The sequence below is a fragment of the Hippoglossus hippoglossus genome, chromosome 12 (assembly GCF_009819705.1).
Source record: "Hippoglossus hippoglossus isolate fHipHip1 chromosome 12, fHipHip1.pri, whole genome shotgun sequence".
Classification (NCBI taxonomy): domain Eukaryota; kingdom Metazoa; phylum Chordata; class Actinopteri; order Pleuronectiformes; family Pleuronectidae; genus Hippoglossus; species Hippoglossus hippoglossus.
Window position 1 is genome coordinate 4874647 of NC_047162.1, and position 27561 is coordinate 4902207.

The following is a 27561-nucleotide window of genomic DNA, read 5'->3' on the forward strand; positions in this document are numbered from 1 at the left end:
GCAAAACCTCCACAATGCGTAGGCCCTGCTCAGCTGAGAAGCACAAAGTACCGGAGACACTGAGCAATGAATGTGCCTTCTTACGGCAGTATTTGTATGGTGTGCACAAATAATCAGGTTATGTAAGGTGGAATCTGGGACACTGTGCAGAGGATGTGCCACAAGGTGCTGAGCATGCCCCGCTCGCTCGCTCACGTGCGCTTGATTATTTGAAATGCGGCATCATTTGTATGACAACAGCGAAGAGACTGCGTCCACATCCTTTTGCCATGTCCATCTAAGCTTGACAAATGAGGGTATTCAGCCTGAAAAGATCTCAATTCTTGTTGTTTTGTTGCTTTTTTTCTGTTTCTTTAAAGATTCATTAGGAATCCCTGGCACACCACACTGGGACTCTTAACTTATTAAGGAGCAAAATGGGAAATTGTTCATTAGTAATGTATTGCACAGTGAAGCGTTAGTTTCATCCCCGCTGCTCATCAGATAGTTTATAACCTTCTGTCACTGTATTAGTGATATTTTTTATATTTCTTGTCCTATTAAAACGTTGTGGATGGCATGCTCTGACTTAATCTCTGTTTTAAATACAACCTTTATCTCAACTTTGTTCCCTTGTTTATTATTCATGTAATCTTGATCACTTGCCATTTACCATGGAGCTTCTTGGATGGATCATATATTCGCCATCTACTGAAATTACGTTACCTGCGCAGTTAAAGGAATCCTTTGAAGACCTCCACTGGGACATAAAATGCAGGGTAGACCGGTCTCCGGTGCTGTGCTTTGAACCACTGGCTCAATGAAAAAAAAAAAAAGGTGAAAGAATATTGCTGGGTGAGAGAGGAGCTGCAGGATAAAGTTACTTTCTTGCATTTTTCAGAGGGCCATTAGCGATCTTTCCCTTTTGATACATGCAAGGAGGCTGGGAGACATGGAAAAGCACTGCACTGGTGTTTGATTGTCATTAATTTTAAATGTCAGACGGCCAGTCACTGCTTTCCTGATGGACTTTTGGCCAAACCTCCATTACCTTCTACCCTATAGAGACAAGCCATGGTGTTATTGCATATCCTCTTGTATTTTATTTTTCAATTTTGCCATGTATTCAGGAATAATATCATGAATAAGTCATTGCTGGATAGTGGAGCTTTATGTCTACTATCCTTTCTCCTGCGTGCTCTTAATTCTTCAGAGGGAAAAGGAAAGTGAAACTCATGTAGCTGAATGAGCTGCACTGATATTGGCAGAAGTTAACACCTTCCTGTATAACAGACAGGTTTTTAGATGCAAGATAAGCCTTTGATGAAATGTTCGAGGCTTTCATGAAGCCCTGAAGCTGAACTGTAAACCTCATATAGCTCTTAATCTCTACTGTAAAGCTGGGAGTTCGACAGTGGAGTATAATGTGTGTATCAGTGTCACAGGTTGAACAATGATATATTCTTACACTGCACATTTCACTGTGAGTTTTGTTTTGACTGGAGTTTTCCAGTTTGATGGCTGACACGATGTGCTCACTCATCAGTAACACAATATGCAGTGGACAGCATGTACTGCCTGAGCTGAGAAAAATACAAAATAAACCTAGAGAATACAATAGCATATTATTATGAAGTAGTTCTACCATAACAGTATGTTAAGGTTACTTAGCGTATAGATACTTGTACAATTTGATTGATATGATGTATAGATTTGATACTGAATGATGTTAGTTAGTACTGTGATTCCATAAAGTTGCAAGAGACTGATCTAAAGAGGCTGCACTCAGGCTCAGCAATATAACACGATGCACACCGGCATTTTAGTTTTTGGCAGGTATGACCTTTTTTTTCCAGGTTTACTATCTTTGTTTTCTATATTAGCTTATTATAAGATTATGTTAACATTTGCTAATCAGCACTAAACACACAGCTGAGGCTGAGAGGAATGTCATTTATCTTGCAGATATTTTACAAATAGTATTTTTGAATGGATGATGGTGCCAGTGAAAAAAGCAATGAATACGTTTTTTACAGTGCATCCTAGTGAGAGAATACATTTTCAATGGTTGTGGAGAAGAAATTAGAGGCGCTCAGAGATGCTGGTCAGTTAAAAAGCCTTTAATGGTTATTGAATCATATCAACAATGAAAACATGCCAGTGCGTTTCAGCCATTAAGGCCTTCATCAGGGCAGGGACAAAGTGACCTTCCATGAGCTGTTTTATACCAAGTAGTCACATGATCAATGCAGATAGTCACATGATTATACTGTATGCAAACAAATCAATACATGCACAACATCCTCAAGCATCTGAAAAGATGCATTTTAAAAGAATCTTTTTTTTAAACAGCAATTAATCTAAATGTAAAAATGTAAAAATCTAATTTAGGTTTCCCTAAAACCAAAACAGTATTTCTCGTGGTGGCTCAAGAGAAATATTCAGGGGATCATAAAAGCTGTAGCCTTCATCCTCTGGGGACCAGTAACACGTGAAATAAATTTCATGGCAATCCATCCAGAAGTTGTTGTGGTATTTCACAATGGCCTAAAGTGGTGGACCAACCAGCTGACATTTCCATTCAAACAGCCACAGTACGAGTGTGGCCCAAAAGTCATAGCAATAAAGATAGAAATTTTTAGAATTGAAGAGCGTGGGGTACATCAATCTCCAAAACACTGGATCCTACACTTGTGATATCACTCATGCCGTTTACAAACCTGTTTTGTAAAGCAACTTTATGTTAAAGAAATTTGAAACCAAGCCCGAGCTGAGACTTCTGAGAAATCATTTCAGACTTAAGGAAAGCAGAGCTACAGAAGTATCCACGGGCTAAGTGGTGCTGCCCATGCTGCCTGAACTGATCTTCATGTGTAAAGTGCCTTTCACATGATCAGTTTAAATGAAGTGCTTTGGAAAATGCCAACTGAAAAAGTAGATGATGAATTCAATTTATTGAGTGCACCCTCTTAAGCTTCCTCTTTAAACCCTGGAGTGATAATGCAACTCAAATAATAGGCAGTGGGCTACAATGGCTTGATGATAGTGAGTGCAGTGCTAATGCAATAACAATGCGTCTTTTACTGCCTTTGTTACATATGATGAGACATTTAAATACCAGACCAGATTTAAAAACTATTTATCAAAATGTTTTAAAATGACTAGACCTATGTTATATTTGTTGTTGACTTGTGTACTTACATTATTCAAAATGTTTCCAACAATGTTCAAACCCAGAGAAATCCCCAACTTTATTCAAGGGAACGGGACTTCTCATTTTGGTCGCCTTTTATTTGTGTCATATCTGCTTTACCCGTAGCTTTCCCTGTCTCTCCTATAACTTCTGGGCCAAACAATGTAAGATGAAGGAAAAACACACTGCTAGCCAGTTGTTTTTCACTCCCACTGTTTTGTATTGGTCGCTCATAACTGATCATGATTATCCATTGCCCTTTGCTTTGTAGCATGATTACAATTTTAATATATTATCTCTTACGTGAACATGATGAATGCCTTAGATAGATTCTCATCCATAATGGTGGTGAAAACAAGTCAGATGATCCCGCACTGCTTCACAACGTTTGATTGAGAGACCCTAAGTCGTCTAAGTTACATTTTGTATGTTTAAGCAGAAAGGAATCTATATTTACTGAGCCCATATAAAATATGACTAAGTAAATTATACTATTTAGATATTAATTAAAAGTAAGTTATAGTTTTTCATAAGTTGATATAAAACTCTGGACCGACAGCACTGAGGGAAATGTGCTTGTGATTGTCTAAATGTAATTTCAGGGGGCTGCTGAGTCTCAGTGGCAAAGTGGCAATTAATTCCTCTGAAATAACACATATCAGGAGCTCAAATTGCTGGTATATAGACAACTCACACACTTAATGTGTTTTTACTGCCAGCTATAGCACCACTCTGTGTCACCAGCCATTTATGCTGTTGATAAAGCTCTCAAACTTTTAGAAAGGCTTTTAGAAACATGTCGTCTGCGGTGCCCAATATGAAATTTGAACTTTTTGTAAAAGCTAATTTTACATTTAACAGAATGAAACCAGTGACTTGCAGGCAAGACTAGATAAAAATCCTCAAGATTATCCCCTTGTACATAATGAGAGATGATTAATGACATTAATACAGGAGCTGTGCACCGAGTCATTTGCAGGATATTAACCTTTTTTTAATTGTATTTCATTTTCCCCTGCCAAACATTAAATAAACTGACAAAACAGCACTCTTTAATATAAACTTGGGTTTTATTTTTCCCCATGTGGCAGCACAGCAGTAATTTATTCATAAATGCATTCAATAATAAAATCCCACTTTCATTTTTGGTGTTAAAGTTCTGTGGAAGAAGCGGAGGGAGAAATGTGTGAAAAAAGTGGAGCATTTATTTTTTCTCTGGTTTAACTTATTTATCGAGCCCCTTTTACCAAGTACACTCACATTCGAGTGAGCTGTCAGGTTGCCAGTGTGATTGCCGCCAAGACTGTGAACGCCACACAATGCCTTTGATTATGTCACTGTCCCTTTTCTGTCAAAAAAGACTAAATGGATCAAAGGCTATATCAGAAAAGAGTAAGCAAGCAATTATCTTCTTTTGTCTAAGATCAATGTCAGTCAACAGAAAGGACACCAGAGCCAAGGCAGAGGAGTGAATGCTGGTAGATGATGTAATATAAATGGTGCTGCATATGACATGTTAATGAAGGCACTCCGTGTCTGCATCGTTTCTCAAAAGCCGAGACTTGATTGGTCATGCAATAGGGACACACTCAAAACATTCACATGGTGTAGTGGTCTGGAGGGTATCAGTTATGACACACACTCAACAGAGGTGCAGATGATTAAACTAATTCAAGTGGTGAGCTGCAGGAGAACACGTAAGAATAATCTTATCGTTGCCCTTCGGTCTCTATGGTTACGCTAAGATTTTTTTTAGAAGTCTCCTTTGAGTGGTGCTAAATGTTTCTGAGATAAAGACCTTGCCCATGTAGAAAAAGGAATCCTTAGTGCTGTGAAAAATTGAAGAGCAACTACACCCTAAGCTAGAATGGCACTCAGTGGAGCGCATACCTCCACCAGTGTTCAACAGTCCCCTTGTGAACCCACATAAAAATTCACTACATCAGAATTTTTATTTGGATCTGAACCGAATTGCACACACTCATTAATATGAGTCCCCTTAAACTTGTCTGAGTCTGGATCCTGGTTCTGCCAACTGATCTGGATCCCCACCAAAATTGAATGGGCTCTGTTGAGTAGTTTTTGTGTAATCCTGCTAACAAAGAAAGAAGCCAGTGGCAGATCTAGATTTTTTTAAATCAGGGGCCATGAGGTGGCCAGAATTTACACAGAAAGGCCAATTTTATGTCCAGCATCCATGCTCAATTCCTGATTCAGTGAGGTGCACATTTAAGTCATTGCTTGTTGACCGTTAGCTGTATAGCTTTGACCAATGCCACACATCAATGAATGTATTTTTAAAAAATCTCCCTTGTTCAAACACATTATGTACCTCAAAACAGCTTAGAAGAATTAGTTAGGGTCTAGTTCATTAAAACGAAATGACTACTGACAGGTCAGGGGCTCTTCAAGGGCCAATCAAATCAGTGCCCCCCTGGCCCCACCTTTGGATCCCTCCCTGAAACAAACAAACACAGACAAAAACATTATTTGGCACTGTACACATAATCCTATAGTGTTTTATTTATAGTCAGAACTTAAAGTTATTATCAGAGTCTGCCACAGCATCACTACTGGCCGTCATATATTGATTTGATCCATGATTGCTGGTTGTAACAAGATGTAAGATATAATACTACTGGTACTTATTGTTGGGGGCATTGTGGGGAACAAGCTCATGTTATTTGAACAAAGAGATTTCTCTTTAATCAACGGATTCCATGCTACATATTACATAAGTGGTTTTCCACACAACAAGCAGAGCACAAAGAGTTGTTTCCCTCACTGAGGTCAATGGTGTACAGTCTGTCTCTTGCCACTCCTCATGTCACAGCTCACGTTAGCTGCTGCCTCCTGCTTCATGCCTACTGCTTCATTGCTCCCTGCATTATTTAAAACTGATCCGCTGTCAAAAAAGAGAAGAAAAACCAGAAAATGTCTTGTTTTCTGCATTTTTGATGAACATTTGCTGTCGGCATCAACCTCGGCTCTGACAAAAATACTGAGGGTTCCGTGATTGCGTCACAATGTTTCACCAGTTGAATGATTCTAATGTGAACAAGCAGTGGCAAGAAATGCTCAGTTTGCACTCGCAGTGATTTGATACAGCTCTGGTGTGACTGTAGGAAAGTGAACAGAAAACAGTGAGGCGGATATTAACGAGATATAATTATAGACAGTGATGTTGTTACTGTTGTAATGAGTACACGCATTCTTAACTTCCTGTGTATCAGTACTGCAAAGGAGTACAGGGACGATGGATTCTGTTGCTAATCAGAAATATGTTTAATTTCAGTAAAAATACCGAGATTGTAGGTTTAATGTTTTTTCAGCATATTCTAAGGTGACATAAAAACAGTGAAAAATACTGTTTTCATACCAGCCTGTTAACATTGTCGGCATTGTAGTTAGGTTACCATGAGAAGTTCTACCTAAAAAAACAAACCACAGATTGGAGAGCAGCCAAACTACGACATGCATGATGTGTGCTATATATTTGGTCATGTACCTACCTAATAATTCCAGAAACCTGTGTCTGTCTCTGTGTGGAAAGCATCTCGATAAGCGTTAATATGATAGGCTTCACCCTTGCCATGTGTATCGTTAAGGGCCCAAGGGAATGCAATGTTTACTTTGGTGCGATGTGGACATGTGATGCGTTAAATATTAATCCATTCTAAATAAAAAGGCGAACAGCACTTTGTAGCAGCAGTGGCTTGGACTCATCCACGTGACTTTGGCGATTATGACAACAGGGTGTTCACAACAGACTGATTCCCATAGTCGGTCTCTATTTCCTGCGGCTCAATTACAATAGGTGACTTTTACAGTTTCACAAAGAAAGCTGCAACCCACATCACCACTGGACAAGTATACCCTGGCTGTTTGCGCACTGCAATAGTTTATATCGAGTAAATGACTAAGAGGATAGAAACATTAAACCACAGTTTGAGAACTAAAACCTTTGGGTATGTGGGCTAAGCTCTTCAATCTGTAGTAGATATACAATATTGTTATTTATATCTGTTTCACCCATTTGATGCTGTGTAGAATCAGAGACAATAAATCAGTGTTTCCTGGTGCTAGTTTTATTGTAACAGTGAGTTTAAGAGTTATTTCGGCTCTAGAAAAGTTTTCACTCTGACCCAATGCTGTGGAAAATATGAGGTTAAGAATAATTATCATCCTCACTCTACCTGGTAATATGTGAATGCCACATCTATTTCGAGTTGGATGCAAATATAATGTAAGCGTAAGTTAATGTATTATGTTACTCGCCTGAGTCATAAATCTGAAAACCTTTTATATTTCTTTTAATTCTGCAGTGAAATACATTTTAATAGTAGCAGTCATGTCTCGTTTATTGTAATAAAAGTGTAAAAGAAAAGGTTCAGGAAAATATTTTGTATTATTCAAATTAAATATTGAAGCAAAACTGTCACATAATAGGACATAACTGTGTACTTCTATTGACATTGATGCCGTCTATCACTGATGCCCAGTCACTGAAAAGCAGAGTCACAAGTTGGAGTGGATTTTCTAGGATTACCCCTGCTCTCTGTTCTGATACACACAAGTCTAAAGCTTATTTGTCATATATTTAGTCCACACTCCTCATTTCTTTGGTGGAGGAAAAAGTATTCTTGTGAATTCTTTGACGTTCTGAATACAAAAGCATTTATTTTAAGCTTTGTTTCCCTCCTAACATTAATGTGTATGAGTAAAATCGTAAGCAGACGCAGTTGATAGAGTAGCGATCGGAGACTTTTTTGTCAGTTTGACATCCAGGTAACCCACTTTTGCTTCAGCATGTTTACTCTTTGATTACTGGGAGAGCTGAGGGAAGCACTATCTCCCTGCTGCCAAAACCAGGCTGGCAAGCTGTCATAACACTGATGAAGACACACATACCACCTGGGTGTTTGTGGGTGACGCACAGACTGTACACACACACACGCTGGTTTGTGCACATGTTTAAATACACATACTTCTTTAAAAATAAAATGTTGTTTTCACAACAAAAATATATTCCGCTAATATTTTTAGAAACAGAAAAACACTATGAATCTGAAGGAAGTAAGGAGATAACAAAACAGCAAATCCACACCACAGTGCCCACACCACAGTGCCCACACCAAAGTACCAAAGTTCCTACAATTGCTATAAAACGCTCCCTATCAGAAATATGTAAAACTGGGCAAATTTAATATGTATGACACGTTATTGTACATCTTCACTGCACCTTCACAGTTTTTTTTTTTTACCTGAAAAAAGTACAGGAGCCAGAAATACTGTCATCTTCCTCCCAGCATCCTCTGCGCAACAACCTCCACCAAGAAGACGAGCGTTGCCTCAGAGACCAAACCCAGGACAAAAAAAGTCTAGAAATTCTAAGGTAACTGCTGATGAGCCTGTGGCAGTAGTGGAGGAAGCATTTAAAACATTATGCTGCAGATACTGAAAACAAGTTGCATCTCCATAGCAATGAATGGCTGAGTCACTGTGTCTTCCAAATCCATTTCTGATGTTTGTTCATCGGTGATGCTGCTGCAGGAGGCGGGGTCTAATGTTGCCTGCCCGCTCTAATTGGATCATTAAACCAGTTCTCCTCGTCATTATTGATTATTTAAAAAACCAAACTATGTGACCATTTAAGGCAATGCTGTAAAATATAGTACAGTAGAAAGTACTGATATTTGCAGAGTACAGATGCATAAAAAATGTACTTCCCACCAGTGGCCTGTGTGTCCAACTCAGATCTTCTCTATGAAGCGATTCCAAAAGTGTGGTAGTGTCAATTGATATTAATCTGTGATGTTGTTTGCATCCCACCAATACTCTCACTGTGCCCCTCCTCACACATGCAGGATAAATATTGACAGAGAGGTTTATTGCAAGTGTTTGTCCTTCCTTTCCACACCCAGGTGTCCTTAACCAAGGCTCCTAGCCCCCCCACTGCCCCGGTGAGACTGCTGTGCAGCAGATAAGAGTTTGCTCATACAGAGATGCTCCCATGTGTGAGAGTCAATTTGAAACCAGCCATTACTGAAGAGAGAAAGGGAAACTAGACTTGTGAAGACATTTCTATCCTTTGTTTGAATAAAAGGTCACTGCTCGGAGTGCATGGTTGAAAAAGGTTTTACCTAGTCTATCAGTTAATCATGGCTGTGTTTTGGGCTTAACATGCATTGAATGCCAAGCCCTGTAAAAGCCAGTGTGCTTGTTCCTCGGCGGATTGCCATTGTAATGTTGGATTTGCCAGGTACTAAGAAAGAAAGCTTCTTCGTCATGCGCCCACCTTACCATCTTAATAGTTACCCCCCCTAGAATAACAGCCAAATTCTGCGTTGCCGTCTTCAGATCTATTACAAGCGTGGACGCTTTCCGTATGCCACCAATGCACCTGTCACACCTCATTTTAACAGAAGGGCATTTGCTCTTTAAAAATGATGGAGCTGGATCGGAAAATGATATATGTCTCTGAAACTAACTAAATCACTTGCATCGTGCTTTGAGTCTGAGCGTCAGATAGTGTGATAGTCTGAAAAACGTGGTCGTCTGAGTGTGAAATAGTCCATCAGAGCAAAAGAGTCAACATTCGCCTGTTCTTCTTTTGATTGGACAGCATCTGGTCTGTGTGTAAAGAAAACTGTCTTTGCCTCGGAGTGCTTTAGTTATGAGAGCCCGCTGTGTGTGTGTGTGTGTGTGTGTGTGTGTGTGTGTGTGTGTGTGTGTGTGTGTGTGTCCTGAGCTGACAGATGAGAGGTTTGCATCAATATTTGAACAAAGCGCTCTGGCATCTCTTTCTGTTGAGGCCACGCTGTTTTTAAGAGACAGAGAGGCACAGCAGAAATATATTGCTTCTGTGACTCCCGGTGCAAATGAAGTTATTGTAATTTCTTTTTGAGCTGCGGGCGTTTCTGCTGTGAGACTCGCTCGAGGACAGGGAGGGAGAAACAGTGAAGTGATTTTAAATAACGGTATAAAATCTGGTGTTTGCCTGGCTACCACCTTTAGTTTAATCCTTCTTCAGTTTGAGCAAGATGCGAGACTAGCACGGCAACGTCGCCGCACTTCAACTAGACAGTGAAGTCAAATTTTGCGAGCAGCACCCGTGTGCTTCCAGCTGGTGTGAATAAGGCATGGTTGCTGAGCAGTTCATTTCCTGTCAGCTTGTCAGAGGGACACCTCTAGCTGTAGGCTGATGTGTTTTGATGTGGTTCAATCATGGGTAGTGTCAGAAAAACACTGAACACAATCAGGCTTTTCACGTGTTACTGCATTTCTCAACCCATTTGCTGTTGTGCCGGGAGATCAAGAAATCCCATCGTTGCCTGTCTATCTTTTCCCTGTGGTGCACCTGTCATTCAGGAATCTCTGCAGAGCGAGAGGAAGTGGGTGTGGGGGCTGTGTGCATGGCAAAGGTTGAGATCCTCCAGTGGGCCAAAGTTGGCTGAGTAGCAAGAAGTGTCTTTCTTTTCGCAGGTTTATAAGCATTTCCTAAATAAAAAGAAAGAAAAAAACAGATATTTTTTTTGTTTTTCTGCTGTGCACTTGGATGATCTGAACAGATGCTCCCCCTGTGCTTCTCACTATCGTCAACGCCCACCTATCATCTGCTTCACCAATCTCCCACCACCCCCATCTCCTCTGCTAGCCTCACCTCTGATCCTCAGTCTCGACCGTCCATCTGCTGCACGGATCTGCGTCAACGCTGCCTATGAAGACACCTCACACCGGGCTTAGATAATTTATCCAGCATTGACCATTGCCAAACTGTATTTATTCATGTATTTACACATTAGCCTGAAAGTCTGTGTCGACAAGTGGGCAAAGAGGCATACCGGAAAATGTCCCCGTTCACAAACTAACCGTGCACCTTATTTACTGAAATGTCAACATGGTGAAGTAATTAAAAAATAATCATGCCACTGACTCAAAATTAAGAAGCGAATAATTAATTACTAGATTACTTTAGTAATTATTGGCAAAGCAGCTGCTTCCTTCTGAAAATGCAGAACATTTTGTAATGAGTTAAAGCAGATGAAAAACTTCCCTGTGCTTCTGCCCACTTTTTCTCCCCGCTTCTTAGTAAAACTGCACTGGAGATGTAAGACTTCTTCTGGTAATAATGTAAAACTGCAGCACTTCTGGAGGATGCCCTTGTTCCTCGTATGTTGGAATAATTCTGAAAATGAGATGTTACCGTGAAGTGCTTTCGGCTTCGAGCCACTGATTATTGGATAACACATTAAGGCAGCGTTGCATTTTATTAAAGCCATATATTCTCCTCCACTCGCTGTTCTGCTTCCTTTCGTTCACGCAAACACAAACAGACGCTGCCAAGCCTCCATTTTGCTCTCTGTTTGTGGTCATTTGCATTCACTGTTCGTCGGATATTAGTCGTTTGTTGCCTCTCACCTGTTGGGGTTTGAAATCAGAGATCACTGGTGCCATTGTGAAGGTGGCCATTTATATTCAGTCCTGTTCAATGAATGCCTTTCATTAGGCGCAATTGATATGTCTGGCACAAAAGGGACACAAATGAGTAATCTTGTATTAAAAACCAGCAAAGCGTAGATAGTGTTGGTATTGTGTTTACTGAGCTCGCAAGGTCGTTCACATCCATCATATCTCATGTTTCTTTTAAATGTGTCAATACAAATTATCAGATTTACACAAACCTGCCAACAACCAGGTTCTAATGCGCTCTGCAGGAAGGTAACGCGTAGCCCTGTGACTGCGACAGTGGGGTATAGATATTACACATATAACGACATAAAGGTTTAGTGCTCTGTGCCATAAATTTAGCTCTGAACATGATCAAAACGTTGCTGCAATTGCTTTCCAAAAGGTGAAAAAATTAAGTAAATAAAGCCTAAAATATTCAACTACAGAAACTATTTCTAATCATACTGAAACCTGAAAACACTTTTCGGGCAGTGACGTGAAGCTGCACTTGTGAACCATGTCTTGCTGACCCGTATTAACCCAACACCAACTGTTTTGCAAGAATTGTCGATGGTCATCAGATTGAACCTGTGTCCCATGTCATACAAGCGGTTTGCGTGTTGAAGAGGTATTATAATTACTTCCTGTTGTGCAGCGGAGACAAAAGGTTCAGGTTCAACAGCCACTTGCACAAAGAGGGTCCTCCTGCAATCAGTTCTGCATCCCGGGAATGGAACCTCTCACCATATGGGAGTCGTTCAGAGTCAGTGTAGGGGTTACAAGTTTAGACTTTAAATAAATAAGGACGTAGTCTCAGAGTCCAGAGAGAATAGCCTGTATCCTCTCAAATGACCAGCAGAGAGTGACTTCACTGGTTGCAAGTTTAAGTCTTAATAAATTACTCTATTTCTCAGCTGATTTATAACATCAGTAAACATTTTCCTACAGCGTTTAATGTCTTAATGACTATTTTAATTTCTTATTCAATACAGCACGATTTTCATTTTGTAAATATGGTCCCATTTGGTGTAAAGTAGACAATAAAGGACCGTACGCAATGGAGCATGGATACAGTGTAATTGACATCAAGTGCCATTCAATGGTTGCCGGTTGCAGGAGTAGGCGGGTGTGCAGTTTCCTCAAGCTCTGATACTGGAATCACAAGTATGCGTTGCGTTAACACTTCATGGTGGGCGTGTCTGAAGTTTTGTGCCAGCGCAATCGTCATAACAACAACAATCAAAGTTTAATGCTTGGAACATGCAGAGCCTGCTTTCATGTTAATGTGCCATGTTAGCTACCAATACAAGGTCAGGTTCAACCCCTGATCCTCCAAATATGGTTACTTATAGTTTAAAAAACTGCTGCTAGACTTAATTGCCAAACTTGAGGCTTCAAAACAGCAGTTCTGCAGATTGAAGAAAACTTTACTTTATTCCAGTTCCATTTTCTACAAAGTTCCAGTTTAGACTCAAATAGTCTTTGTTGGTTCTTTATTATAGTGTTTGACATCAAGCTCAGCTCATTTTCAAAGACACTACCCGAGCAACTGTTGCACTCTGTTTCTTCACTTGCTGTGTATGCATGTGACACTTTGTACATCTTGTTGTCTTCTGATTCCACCAGCATTTCCATGTTTTTGTGGTATTGTGATCCAAGCAGGAGTTGTTGCATCACTGGATGAACTCCATAATCTTGAGTCTGAGCTCTGAGGCGGGCAAGACGTTCCATGTCATCTGCAAATTTCATGACATGTGGGTTGGTGTACCAACACTCTGGGTGCTTATGTAAGGAACAAAATGCAGCGGGCAGAGAACTCCTGCCTTTTAGGGCCCGGTGTTTGTAGGGAGGCCGTTGCATTGACCTAACTTTGACCCCGATCCTCAGCCATGCATGTGTCAAGAAGTGGACTATCTTTCGGATCAGCTGGTGTTTGAGATGGAAACACGGCAGCAGTTTCTCTGCCAGGAAACAAGGTTGCTGTTTGCCAAATGTGGAGGAGAATTTGGCAAACATCAGCCCGGCTGCTGCCTTCAGTCTCTCCAAATCAGTGCGAGTGTGCTGGAGCAGCAGTCGTCTTCCTCTGTGTGAGGTAGCCTGGGTTTTACCAAATTAGACCAGCCAGCTAGGGGCTCTTTCCCCCTCATTTCTTTTAGATTTTCACTAAAAGCTATGAATACATTGAACTGACATAAGAGACTGCACTTACCCATTGCTTTTAAATTTGCATGTGAATAGATGGAGCGTTTGCTGCACTTGAGGAAATTTTCTCACAGCGGATGTAGTATTAGCAGAGCGCCTGTGTTTTCCAGGACAAAAGTTTGTTTTGTGTGGGAGACGGAGACGGAGAGCGAAAGAGAGACCGAAAGAAAGAGAGAGGGAGTGTGATAGAGCCATCATTCAGCCCTTTGGCAGTGATATCTTGTTTTCCTCTCAGACTGGGCTCGATGTGTCTGTGCCCCTTATGTGTTATTGCCAGGCTGGAGCATTGGTTGTAGATCACTGTGGAAACCGTGAAGCACAAGGCATAGCAGTCGCCCCGAATGACAGAGGTGAATCATTTTATACGAAAGATGTGGGTCTCAGGCTTGTCCTATAACATGTGGATAAACCAGTTACAGCCCTGCACAGGCCACAAGATGTAGATGAGACGAGGATGTTAGACTACATCCATACAGCCACGTTTTCATAAATTTTTTTTTAAAAAACAGTGTTTTAAAATGAAAATGATCTCTGTCCACACCACTGTTTTGGTTCTACCAGTTTTAATCCCTGTCCATACTAACACGTGACCACTCACGTATACTGGGCATGTGCGTGCCGGCGTAAACAGGAAGCTTTTGCTACAGATTTGCTGAATATATAAACAAATACTAGCTGGTCTCCTACACATTGAATCATTGTAAACAGCTGTTAGCAAAGACAAGAGGATCAGCAATGCTTGTAATTATATATCCTGGCTGCATTCTACACTGGTGGCCAATGCTAATGCTGTTTTCTTTTGAAAGGGGGTCATGTGATAGGAGCCTGACGAATCAGCGAAGGCGAAGTCGTGACCGAAAAGAACCAAGCAAGTGGTTGTGGGTGTCTACATCATTGTTTCCAAACATCTCCATTTCTGCTCTTCCAGACTAAAGCGCAGCCGCAGAGTTTTCAAACTAAAATGGCGCCGGCAGTGTTTCCAAACTTCTTTTGCTTTACGGCTCTAGAACTCCGGAGTAGTGTGGACGAAGTGGCGCATCTGTAGCAGAGTTGTAAATGTAGGAGTGTGGATGTGGCCTAAGATTCTCAAAACAGAGCCTGCAGCCACATCTCACTTCACAACAGCATAAGTTATCTCATTGCCGTGTGTGTGTACTATGAGGTGCAGCGCCGGAGGGGCAACCTATAGTATATATGCTCAACGATGCACTTTGTGATCTATATTCAGCAATTTCAAGGGGCAAAGACGATGCTAAGATAGTTAAGTGCTTGCACTACCCCCCCAGGGTCGCGTGTCCCACCACCAGCCTGAGGTTAAATCACACCAGAGCTTCCTCTCCTGTGTCTCTCCTAATCTGTCTGCTGCAGTGCTTTCCCACCTGCTAAATAAAAAATGAAACGTGAAAAGACAACTACCTCTGAAATAAGGCCTGTAGTCCTTTACTAAACCTTACTGATGTTGATATTTGCAGGTAATATTTACACTCATGTTGGCACACGCATTAGTATAATGCCTGATCTATTAAGAAATGAATCATCATGTGGGAGGTTGGCTTTTTTTGACAGCTGTGTGTTTGCGTATTCATGTTCCCATCCATCATTGTCTGGATGCGCACTCACGTCTATGTTTTGCATCTATCCAAACACAACACAGCATGTCAATGCTCCGTGCGCAAAACAAATTGGAGCACTCTGTACAAGAAAAAGCTTGCCCCGGGGCTAGTCATTTTGGAATTAAAGGCATGTCTCTTTGTTCAGCCGCGGTTCCAGGAACGAGGAGGAGAATGTGGTTGTGTCGCACGGAGGGGAGAACAGTGAGCGAGCGCTGTGATTTTCACAGCCAGAGAATCACACAGAGTCTTTTATCTATTTCCCTCAATCAGGAGACATCCGGAAGGAGCGGTAGGAGGATTAGATTAGCTCAAGAGAGAGAGAGGGAGGGAGGGAGGGAGAGAAAGGGAGAGTGGCTTCTCTAATCCTGATGGGGTTTTCAGAGGTATTCCCATCACAGTGGAGAAACATGTGGTGGGATCGGGAGAGGCGGGTGCGGGACAGTTTGCTTCACTAAACCCTCCACACTTGCATTAAAGAGGTTCCACCTAACTTGGGGATTAGTCAGAGTGTAATTACACTTGCGGGGCCTCAGATGTAGCGAAGCGTGCTCCGATTGGAACACACCTGAGACGGGCTAGGAGGAAGGGAGTAATGGCTGATAATGTGTGACTGTGATCACCTGTCTTTAGAGAGCGCAAACAGAGAGGACTGCTGAAGATCTGCCACAGCACTCTTAGATTTCTTTATTTTGTTCAGTGTGGTCTATTTTCCAGTCATTTATACCAACTACTTTCTTTTTTGATTTAAAATTACTAATATGACTAATATGTGACTTAATATATATCTTTATACAGTACCTAGCAATTAGGGTTCCCAAGGCTGCTTTGCAGAGTCAGGTAATGAGAATAAAATTCAAAGAAACTAATGGAAAGTCAAAAGAATTGGAGAACATGTGTGTTTTAATAAGTATTTTAAATGTTTTTGGATTCAAAAAGTCACGTCCACGCAGGTGCTGGGACAGAAACCTCATGAAAGCAAAATGTTACTCTTGAGTTGATGTAAGAAGTCACTCATTTACATGCATCTGCTCTCACAAAGGTGTGCTACTCTCAACCAACATAGGGAAAAAAAACGAAAACATCAGCAAATGATGTTGCTCCTTTCATAACTAGGAGACACAGTTAGTCTGACAGGCACATTTCACAATTTCAACTGTTACAAAGTGTCCAGGGATGGGGTGAGTAGACTTCTAACTGAAGGTACGTCGGGTTTATTTCAGGGTGTCACTTCGTATTGGGGTAAAACACAACAGTAACTTATGCTGAATAGCTAACCTGCTCCGAAGCAGATAAAATCTCCACCCACTGGCCAATTAATACCTTTGAAACACAACATCACCGTTCTGAGAGGATCCTGTGGAGCAAAAATAAAAAGCATCCCGTGGAGCTCTGTGTGGATTGTTAGAGCATCTCTGAGGAGGACAAGGGTGTTCAGAGACCCACAAAATCCTTTTACCTACTCCCATGAGTATATTTATGAAAGATATACATTCTCATCAGAGGAAAAGATAAACCTTTGTCATCTGCTGGAGCCGAACATAACCGACCCGACACGTAGGAGCAACGTGCTCACAGAACCACAGACTGTCGGCATCGCTCTTCCTTTCTTTTACTTGTGGGAGTTACTTATATTGATGTAGCGGCGTGATAACCAGACATAGTTTTATACTTTTATCCTTTATACACAGTGAAGTAGGGGATTAGTGAATATTGGGTATTTTGTCAGAAGGTGTTACCCTCGTGCTTCTGTTTAGTGTCCCGTGTGTTCCTGACTATCTCCTTGTGTTAGCCGCTGCCTATGTACTGATCAGCCATGTTTGGGTTACCTGTGATTGGTTACCTGGCTGCCTGACCTCCAGTTTATCCTCCCCTCCACCTGTTAGCCAGTTTTATTTCATTCCACTACATCTGGCTGCCTTAAGGTGTTTGTGTTTGGGTCAATTTCCCTGTGTTCCTGCCTTCAGCTGTATGAAATTACGTGAATTATTAATAATTTTAAAAAGATAGTTTTTTGTTTTTTTCTAGATCCTAAATATTTCTTTGCAGGTTAGTTAAATAAAATGTTGCCAACCTTTCTGCTGAATGCCTTGTAGCATTGTGTACATCATCGAGTACTTAAAATATTAAACATGTTGTTATTGAAGTGTTCGATACAAACTAATAATGTTGGTGTTGAGAATGGACTGTGGGGATGAGGGGATGTTCTCTTCTTGTTATTTCTCACACTGGTCTCCTAAATGATTTGTTTGAGCGAGTCATCGCTGGAAGGAAGAACGGCTGCTAGTTGAGTCTGTTTGTGTGTGTGTGTGTGTGTGTGTAGGTTGTGAAAGCTTTGGCAAAATAGAGCTACGTTTGTTGAGTTTGTGACAATACTACCATTTAACCTTTTATTTTTTCGCTTTATGTTCGCTTTTAAAAGTCGTTCTTTGATCTCATTTTATTTCTCAGGTGCCCGAGGTGAATCCCTGCAGCATGGCCAGTCCGGGACGCTGCCCCGCTTCCTGGAGGAGCCCGTTGACGCTTACATCGTCAAGAGCTACCCCATCAAGCTCCAGTGTCAAGCTCGGCCCGCTCTCCAAATCTTCTTCAAGTGCAACGGTGAATGGGTCCACCAGAGCCAGCACATGTCTCAGGAGCACACCGACCTGGGCACAGGTATGACACACGCTGCTATCAAATATAATTTGATTGGTATGGCCCATATTCACAAATCGCTTATAACAGGGCACATCAACAAAGTAACAATATTTACAACTTTGATGAGAAAAGACAGTGTCTAACCAAAATGGTGAGAGGTGTATCAAAGTATTTAGACAAAAGAACTTGTCTGACAGATGAAGGGACTAATGACAATAGTAACGATTGGGGTATAGCCAGTAATGGTAGTAAAACGTGAGCAGATGTGGTAAAAGTACACACGTTCTTAACTCGAATAAAAGTACAGGCACTTTTGGGTTAAAGCAACACAGTATTTGTGAGCATGAAAAACTGTGCGTGGAGGAAATGGGTACAGTGAACTGAATGAAGTATTCTTAATTTAAATAAGACCAGGGATGGAAAATGTGTTGCTCGGCTCCGTTGTAGATGTTATCGACGTTATCTGGAACTTTGGCCAATTCTTTCTTCCATGTTGTTAGTGCTTGTCATGGACATTTCCGCTGCGCCTCTCCCTGCGCTTTGAGTCTCCCTCTCTTCTGTTTCATCTTTATTCGTCTTTATTTGATTTTTTTTTTTTTTTTACATTTTTGTTCACAAATAGACAAGACAAATAAGAGATACAAATATCACGACTATGTAATACAAAGACAGTACGTCAGAGGTTACAGACAAAATATATGCAGTCAAATAAAACATAGTTACTTGCTTGTAGTAAAATGCATCAATCAGTTCTTCATAACAGTGCTTATTCGCTCTGTCTACAGGGTTTTATATCTATTCTATTTATTATCGAAATAAAACAGCCCTAAACTAAATGTCTCTTATTGATGTATTCTTTTGTAAGTGTCCGTGGCCCCTTGTAATTCATTGTCTCTGTAATGCTGCTGCGTGGCCGAGGCTGCACGTTCCATGATTACCAGCTCTATGAAGTTCTTTAGCCAGTTATTTAAACAATTAGGTTCTCTCACTTTCCAGTTCATAAGTATGATTCTTTATAGATAGGAAAAGCCAACAGATTGCAGATTTAAAGAATTCCATTACTTCTGGGCAGTGCCATAACATATGTATTAATTTACCACAACCGTGCCAACATAAGTTATTAGGATTCATTTTGTTCAGTTTCTGTGGGATTATTTTTGTTCATTATAAAATCTTCAACTGTATAAGTTTGTATCCAACACATTTTGAAAGATCATGGTGTCCCATTGTTCCAGTGGTAGGTGTTTCCCCAGATCATGTTCCCATTGGGATTTGGTTTGATTCATTTCATTGCAAAAGGAGAGTGATTAAACTTTATAAAGTTTGGATACTGTACCTCTATTTGTTACAATCTATTTTAATTTATGATCTGTATCTTTATCTGTGGCCAGGATAGTACCCAGTGATATAAATTTCAGCAATATAGATAAATGCTGCAGAAAATACAGATCATTAAGGTTGTATAAAGCTTTAATCTCATTTAATAACATCATTCTCTCCTGCTCAACGATTTGTACCAAATATTTAACATTCTGCCTTTTTCCATTCTTTATTAATAAGTCTTTCCTCCAGCAGTGAACAATAGGCTCTCCCATATTTCACATGTGAAGCTATAGATTGGATCGCTACTTTTGTTGACTTTCAGACAGCACCATAAGGAAGTGAGGGATATTTGTTTTTTACTGGTCGCAACAATTTTCCGTTCAAGCCAAATCCAGCTACTGACCTCATACTGTTTGTGATCGGCCCAGAGCAAGGGGGTATTTGCCGTTAAAGGCCAAGTACTATGTGTTTATTTCTGGTATACCTAGACCCCCTTTTCTTTATTGGGACCGATTCTTGTTTTGTTTTTATTCCCCCAAATAAACATTAAAAAAGGCTTTTTAATTGTTTTTGAACCAATATTCAGAAAATTGAAGTGGGACAGAAGACATCATAAAAGACAATCTGGGGGAAACATTAATTTTGATTATCTCTGCTCTTCACTACAAAGACAGTGGCAGGGCTCCCCATCTGGTCAGGTCCTCTCTTCTAGTTTTAATCAATGTAGGTCCATTCATTTCAAACATCTTGTTGATTTTGGATGTTTTATTAATAGCCAGATATTTCACTCCCTCTTTCTTCCAAACTGTCTGAGTTGTGCCAAGATGTATTGGAGAAGTCATGCAGTGGAGGGGTGTTGCTTTATTCTTGTTCCCATTGATTTTATATCTGGAAACATTGCCAAACTCGTTTAAAAGCCTGAATGGGTGTGGTACTGATGTTTCTGGATTTGAAAGAGTTAACAATATGTCACCTGCAAATAAATGTGTTTTAAAGTCATACCCACAAAAGTGTAAACAACTTATTTGTTGGTTTGCTCTGATAGCACATGCTAGAGGTTCCAATGCCAAAATAAATATTATTCAAAACACAGGACGTCCTTGTCTTGCTGATCTTGTTAATTCAAAGGGGGGAGGACACAGGCAAGTGGTTTGAAATAAAGTGCTCTCTAACCCACTGCATACAGGTCCAAGGCCATATCTTCCCCAGGTATGAAATAAATAAGGCCGTTCGATCCCATCAAATGCTTTTTCAGCATCGAGCGGTTGCATGACCACTGGATGCTGAAAGGATGCAGCCCTATGAATTGTATGAAAGAGCCTTCTCATGTAGTTTGAGGCTTAACGGCCTCTTACAAATGCTACTTGATCAAGATGTAGATGAGGGAACCACTTTTTCAAGACCCATTGCCAGTATATCAGTAAATAGTTTGTAATCATTGTTAAGCAGGCTGAGAGGAAATAAGAGAAATTATTAATTTGCACTGAATCTTTACCTGGTTTTGGTATTATTGATATAACAGCTGTTCTCGTGCTGGCAGGCATTGATTGAGACATTATAACGTCATTGAACAACATTGTAAGAAATGGGGCCAAAACATCCTTCAGCCATCATTTGACCTGCCCTATCACCAGACTCAGAATATTTTCTTTTACGTTCAAACAATGCAAATGCAGTTTTATTTCTTTACTTTGTTTTCTTTTTTCAAGGTTCTTAAGTTCTTCTTTTAGAGAGTTTTCCCTTTTGCTTTTCTCCTTCTTTCTAACAGTTAAGTAACTAATTATCCATCCCCTGCATTTTTATATGCTTCCCATACCGTCTGATTTAAGGATACTGGATTCTTATTTAGAGTAAAATATTCATTTATTTAGGTCTTTATTGATGAGATAAATACTTCATCTCTCAAGATGGATTTATTCAGCCTCCATTTGGTTTTATTTACTTTAAAGATAAAATAAAGGCTAACAGAAATAGGGGCATGCTCTGAAATAATTATAGAATGAATAACAGAGTTACTTCCCCCCTCTGAGAGTAGGCCGATTTTATATCGAAGCAATCTAGTTTTTATTATAATCCACGATCAGCTGCCACCAAGATCCAGGATCACAATATGGATCTGGCCCTGATGTATATACGGAGACTGTACACTCCCATGATGTACAAACATACACACTCTGCAACCACAGCGAAAGTCTGCAGCCGTCAAGCCTCTGCCCTGTCACTTTAAGTTATAAGGATAGCATTCATGTCTCCGTTAGTGAGAGCTGAAGTCTTCAGAGTGAACTTCCCAAATGGGGCTTTATGACAACGCCTACGGCCACGTCCAACCCTGTGAATAATATTTGCCTCTCGTCTTGAGCGCACACACTGCGTGTCACATTTGATCTAAACTGAAATGACAACTGTTAGACCATGAAAGGCACCAACTTGTTCAATTTTAGGATTTGACTTTGAACTGCAAATGGTGTCTTTTACTGATGCAACTTGCAGAAACGCAGTTGTTGTTTTAACTTCAAAATGAAACCATTCATACCACTGTTTTTTCCCTTTTTTATGTCCAAAGGCCCCTGTTTTTATTGCATCATCTCAACAATGGGGCACTAATATCGCAATAGTTCACTTGTGTTTATGCAGCAAACTGTAGCAGTAATAAAAAAGTGAATTATTCTTTAAATTTTCCCTAAAACATATTTGTACTTTAATTCATGCAGATGATTATCAAAGATACACTGTAAAAAGTGGGAGGAAAGTTAGACAATTAAGGTGCTCGTCTGATTATTTTAAAATTAGAAGGTTTTTATTGTCTGGACGTCTTATATAGATTGAATCCAGGGCAACTAGAGTTGGTTGTACATCCTTGGAGACTTTTCACTTTTCATTGAAAATTAGCTGGTTCATGCAGAAGAAAAAAGGCAATTGACTCCTTTCCAACTGCTAGAAGAGGGGTTTGCCTTTATGTTTTTCCCCCAGTGAGGCAGAAAAGTCGCTGTAAGTGTTGATTCTTGCACAATATGAAGAAAAAAAGTTGCTGTTGCATCTTGTTCCCAAGATCTTAAAAAGAGTACACAAACACACAAAGGGCTATTTAAAGTTCAATGTGCGTCAGAACATCGCACCAGAGAAAGGTGCATTGTAAGCGTCTGTCAAAATGAAGAAGAGGAAGAAAGAAGCGCTTTCATATGGGGTGTCCTGTTTCCATCACTGCCAATCAGAACCAAAAAGCCAGTATCTACAAAGACGAGACCCAGGTATTTAACCTCTGTGGGGTTGTTGTCAAGGCCATTAATGTCCCTTTGTTCTTTAGTGCTCCTGGATTTTCTTGTCATTACAACAACCAAGGCCTCTAACGCAACAAACAAGTCAGTCAGAAGTGAGGAAGATTCTTGGATGAGAGATGACACGTCAAGTTCCCATCGATCTGACCCTTCTTCAGTGAACCATGACCTGGATTACTGAGAATCTTTGAATCAGTGTGTGCAGAAAAAAAAGTATTTGCTCCACTAATATTCAGGCACTTAATAATAGTAATAATAATAATAATAATAATAATAAATGTTTTAATCTACTTTGGCTGCTATTAGTGCGACTGTGTTGATGTGTCACAGTCATCAGCATCACCCTCGACTCAGTTAACGGTGGATCTCAGTGAATTTCTACTGCCTCTAGTCTGGATTCACAGCCCTGCTCATCACCGTCCATATCTGTCTCTACTGGGACAGACGAGACGAAGGTAAGGCACAGAAGGGAAAGAACTGAGGCAGAGAGAGGAAAAGCTGGAAAGGAGAACGTCTGAAAATTCACATTAGCTGGTATCTCAGATAGTAGAAAGCTCTGTCTGGAACTGAACTGAGTCAGCATGTTTCCTCTGAACTTTACTATGTTGGAAGATGTTATAATACACTGTTTACTATCTCTATTGTAACCTTGATTGTATTTAAAATGTTGGAGCATCACAGATATAGAATTTAGAAATAAATTCATTTAAAAACTCATAGCTTTATTTTGTAAAACTGAAAACATACCCTTAGCAAGGGCACATTAGAGGTTTTTTTTTGTAGTTTTTTAGTAGTTTTCAGTAAGTTTTATTTTTCTATTCTGAGGGCTGTTTCCTGTCTGTCACCACACCAGATGCTATAGCACCAGTTGTCAAAGGTGATGTGGGATGTGACAACATTTAAATGTTGGCGGTGTTAAATGAAGGCGGTAAAAACATTGTGAGGAGACTAATCATGAATTCATCTTCCTGCAAATAATATAAATTATTTGTACTTTTCTAGTAGATGTACTGCATACATTGTCGCTTTTTATTAGCAATATGTCATGTAACCATTATAATAATCTTTTTTTAACCTTAGTAAAGTAGTTTTAGTTGATTTAAGCAGCTATAATCAATATATTTGTAATAACAAACAGTCATATGTGAAAAGAGTTGTGCATAATCACAAACCCACAGAAAATGATCACCTGATCCTGCATTTCCTTTCAGCTATTTGGATGTTAAGAGCATCTCTCAGTTTATTGTTTTACTTGTGCAGCCCACAGCTTTGCTCTGTTTGAGTCACTGTCACTGCTCTGTGGTGTTTTCTAACGTCGGCAGCTGTTTTCAGCAGAAAAGTTCTCGAATGTCACTGTATTCTGCTGCGTCGCACCGAACAGCAGACAATAAACATCAGTTACTGCAGGTTTCTTCTTAATTATATCTTCACTGTAATACAGTTAGAATGAGCACAGTACATTTTATTACCCTAGCCCAGTAGTTTGTGTTTTCTTGCTTCTCATAGTGGTGTCAGCTCTGCAATGTCTTTTAGGTTTACACTTGTTTAGATGTAAGGGCATGTTAGGAATATGTTAGCTGTGATATGCTGCACACTGCAATTGATTCTCATTCAAGTAAACCTAAGGCAATGTCTCAAAAGTGATTTCAGATGCTTAGACTAAAGTGAGTATTTTAATCTTTACCTCCGCCAAGAAGCTGATGTTTTCATCTGCCTTTGTTTCTGTCTTAGTCTGTAGTTAGAAGAAGGGCTGCGTGATGTGGAAAAAAATATTATTGTGATCATCAGTAGATATCGATATATGTCGCGATACAAATTAAATCAGCAGCGCTTCACTGAGGCGATTACTCTGCCCGGTCAACAAGTGACTCTGCTCCTCTGATGTTTTTTGATCACTCACACTTAGAACTGATCCTAATAAAAAACCTTCTAAATTCATATTCATGCTACATGGTTAAACAGGGTGTCATTAGCACGTGTGTTGCTGCTGCTCCTACATATCGTTGCCTGTTTGTGTTGTTTGTCTAAACATAGATGGACTGAGTTCTATCAACGTTCTATCGACCATGTCCAAAAGTTATACCGCGATGATTATCGCTATCGTTCTATCGCAGAGCCCTAGTTAGAAGGATCCAACTTGGTGGAAAGATGTGGTATGTGTCAAAAAAACATTACATTTTTGGTGTGGATTTGAATCATGGGGCAAATCCAGGAATTTATTTTCACTTGCTTCAACACTGTGAGATATGAGGCTTTTTTTTTAACATTCTCCTTGATTTCTCAGAGTAATTCGTGGATCTTGTTGAAAAAATCAGGCATGTTTAAAGAAGTGATCTTTATGAGTGAATCGAAATAAAAATCTGGATCTGGTGATTTCAAATGTGGCTTCATTAGGGGACTGTTGACGGTGGAGGTACGCAGGCACTCCACTGAGTGTCCTTGTAGTTCCTTTTGAGTTAGTTACCTCACAGCCCTGTATTCAAAACTTCTCTTTAGTGTTTAAATAGTCATTAGTTCAAGAGGATATTTTGTCTCTAACTCTTTAAATCCATCTTATGATCTGACACAAGAGGGAGCAACCTGGAAATTAATGGAGCAGCCTGGAGGAGAAACTAAGACGATAAAATATCTAAAAGCTGTTAGTGGGTGATGCCACAAAATGAAAAAAAAAGTGGAGAACAAAATGTCCCTGAATGAGAGCCACTATCAGTTAATTCTTAAGAACACTGGACCTGGCCATCTCTCACAGCCCACACTTGGATAAGACTGCACACTCCAACAGCCTCCCTCTCAAAGCGTGGTAATTAAATACAAATGTTGAAACTATCATTGCTCATCACATCGTTTTCACACAGTGGGGACGTCCTTTTAAAACGTGGCGCGATTCTCAGCCTCATTTCAATCCAACATAAAATGGGCATGTTGACAGCTTTTGCTTTCAGATGTTACTCTATTATGTATTTATTTGTTTTGTTCAGGTAAATTGTAATAGCTTTTGAAAGTAAAATGGGAAAAATAATAGTCAGGAGGCATTGTCAAACAAGAGTAATTCAAAACTCACATTTTAGTGAAATTATGCTAAAAGGTTCGTCGTGTGCTTTTTTTTTTTTCTCCATTATTTGATTCATTTTCAGAAAAGCATATTCCCAAAGAGAATGCTAAAATCCCACTCATTGTTGCTTTGGTTTGAAAAAAAAAAAAAAGAAAAGATGGCAGCTACCTTAACATGGAGTCAAGCAGTTCATTGCCATTCATCACATTCAAGAGACACTGGTTTGTTTGCACATCTACTGAATTATTTATTTTCAGTATTCACACATACAGTTGTCAGAATGTCAGCCTCCTGTCTACATTCAACATTTATTAACTCTGCGGGGAGGTTATGTTCTCTTTTTGTTTCTTTGTCTGTTAGTCAGCAAGATTACGCTAAAACTACTGGACAGATTATCATGAAACATGGTAGGTGGGTGGTAGTGTCAGTCACTCTGTTCCAAATTTAAGACTTATGGGATGTGTGGCTTTTAAATGTGCCTCAATAGGAGGAATAAACTAATGATTTTGATAACTCCCTGACTATCGAGGGTTCATCAGATATTACACTTGTACAAGGGAGTATCTTCACATCTGTTGGAGGAACTGGTTCATAAATCGTGGCCATAGTTCAAAGATGGTGAATTCTTTTGACTTTGGAGATCCCCTAAACTTCCCTTCAGCATGGGTGAGTTGGACTGAATGTCTCCCTAATATTGGATGTATTCCCACTGATTCCACATGACCCTCCCTTTTACTGGTAAAGATCATAGGTTGAAATGGCAGCTTCGCTTTAAATGATTCTTGGCTATTGGCACACTTGCTCACTCTCCTTTTTTCTTCCCCTTTAGTCTCTCTTACCACTTGCACCCAACCAAAATAGTCCAAGCTCTAATGCATCTACTTGTGTTGTAATACTGGGTTTTCAGGTTGAAAGCAAACCCTCTAGAAGGATGCCCTGCATGTTAATGTGCTGATTGGTTACGGTTTGGAGTGTTTCCAAACTACCTGTCACTAACAGTATTTATGACTCCATTTACACCTTGCTTTGAAATATGTCACGTCCAGATTTACACCTGGTATGAATGTGGTTCCAGTGCCCACGTTGAGATCCAATAAAGATCTGATTGCTCTGTTCAGCTCATGTCACGTCCTCCTCTTGTTTGTTTCCAAACTACAAAAAAGAGGCAGAACAGGAGAAGATGGTAGCGTACATGAAGCTGTTACTGTTTCGATTCTTTTCTTTTTGATTAATCCTCACTACAACTACAAATGTCTTTAATAACATTGATAATTCAAAACTGAGGAGTAGGGTTGAATTTTAGGAGATAAAGAAAAAAACAACACTATTAGCTGTAATCACTATTTTAATGTGTATTTTTATTTATTTTTGTAAATGTGCTCACTCTGCAGCTTGGCCTTCGTACCTCGGCCCACCTGCGTGTGAAAACGTGTGTTTGCAGTACCTGACGGCTGTATCGCTGATGCACATGTGTTGTCCGCGCAGGGACCATATGCCTACTGCGGCGCTACTGCTGCTGCTGCTGCCAGCCCTGTGTGTTTACCCTTGTTCCGAGAAAGAGAGAATCACACACACACACACACACACACACACACACAGAGAGAGAGGAAATGAGAGCGTGCACCAGACAAAGCTGCCCTTCAGTTGCTGTTTTCATCTCTCTGTGTCATTTTCTACAGATAGACATTACAGACTGTTCCTGTGAGACGTGGACAGTCACTGGTATGTCAAAATGATGATGATCAACCGAGAAGCATTGCATTTGACGCACCTGAGACGTGCTCCTATATGAATGGTGGTAAAAGGCTAAATCTTTATAAAAAATCTCATTATAAA

At 40.1% G+C, this 27561-nt stretch overlaps 1 protein-coding gene across 1 annotated transcript in view; it reads left to right on the plus strand.

Annotated features, from left to right (window-relative positions):
• The window catches only part of LOC117771822 (netrin receptor UNC5D-like), a 180229-nt gene that overhangs the window by 90094 nt on the left and 62574 nt on the right, over positions 1-27561 (plus strand). Inside the window, exon 2 of the mRNA XM_034602605.1 lies at positions 17887-18093. Within this exon, the coding sequence (XP_034458496.1) occupies positions 17887-18093 (207 nt within the window). The remainder of the gene's footprint in view (positions 1-17886; positions 18094-27561) is intronic.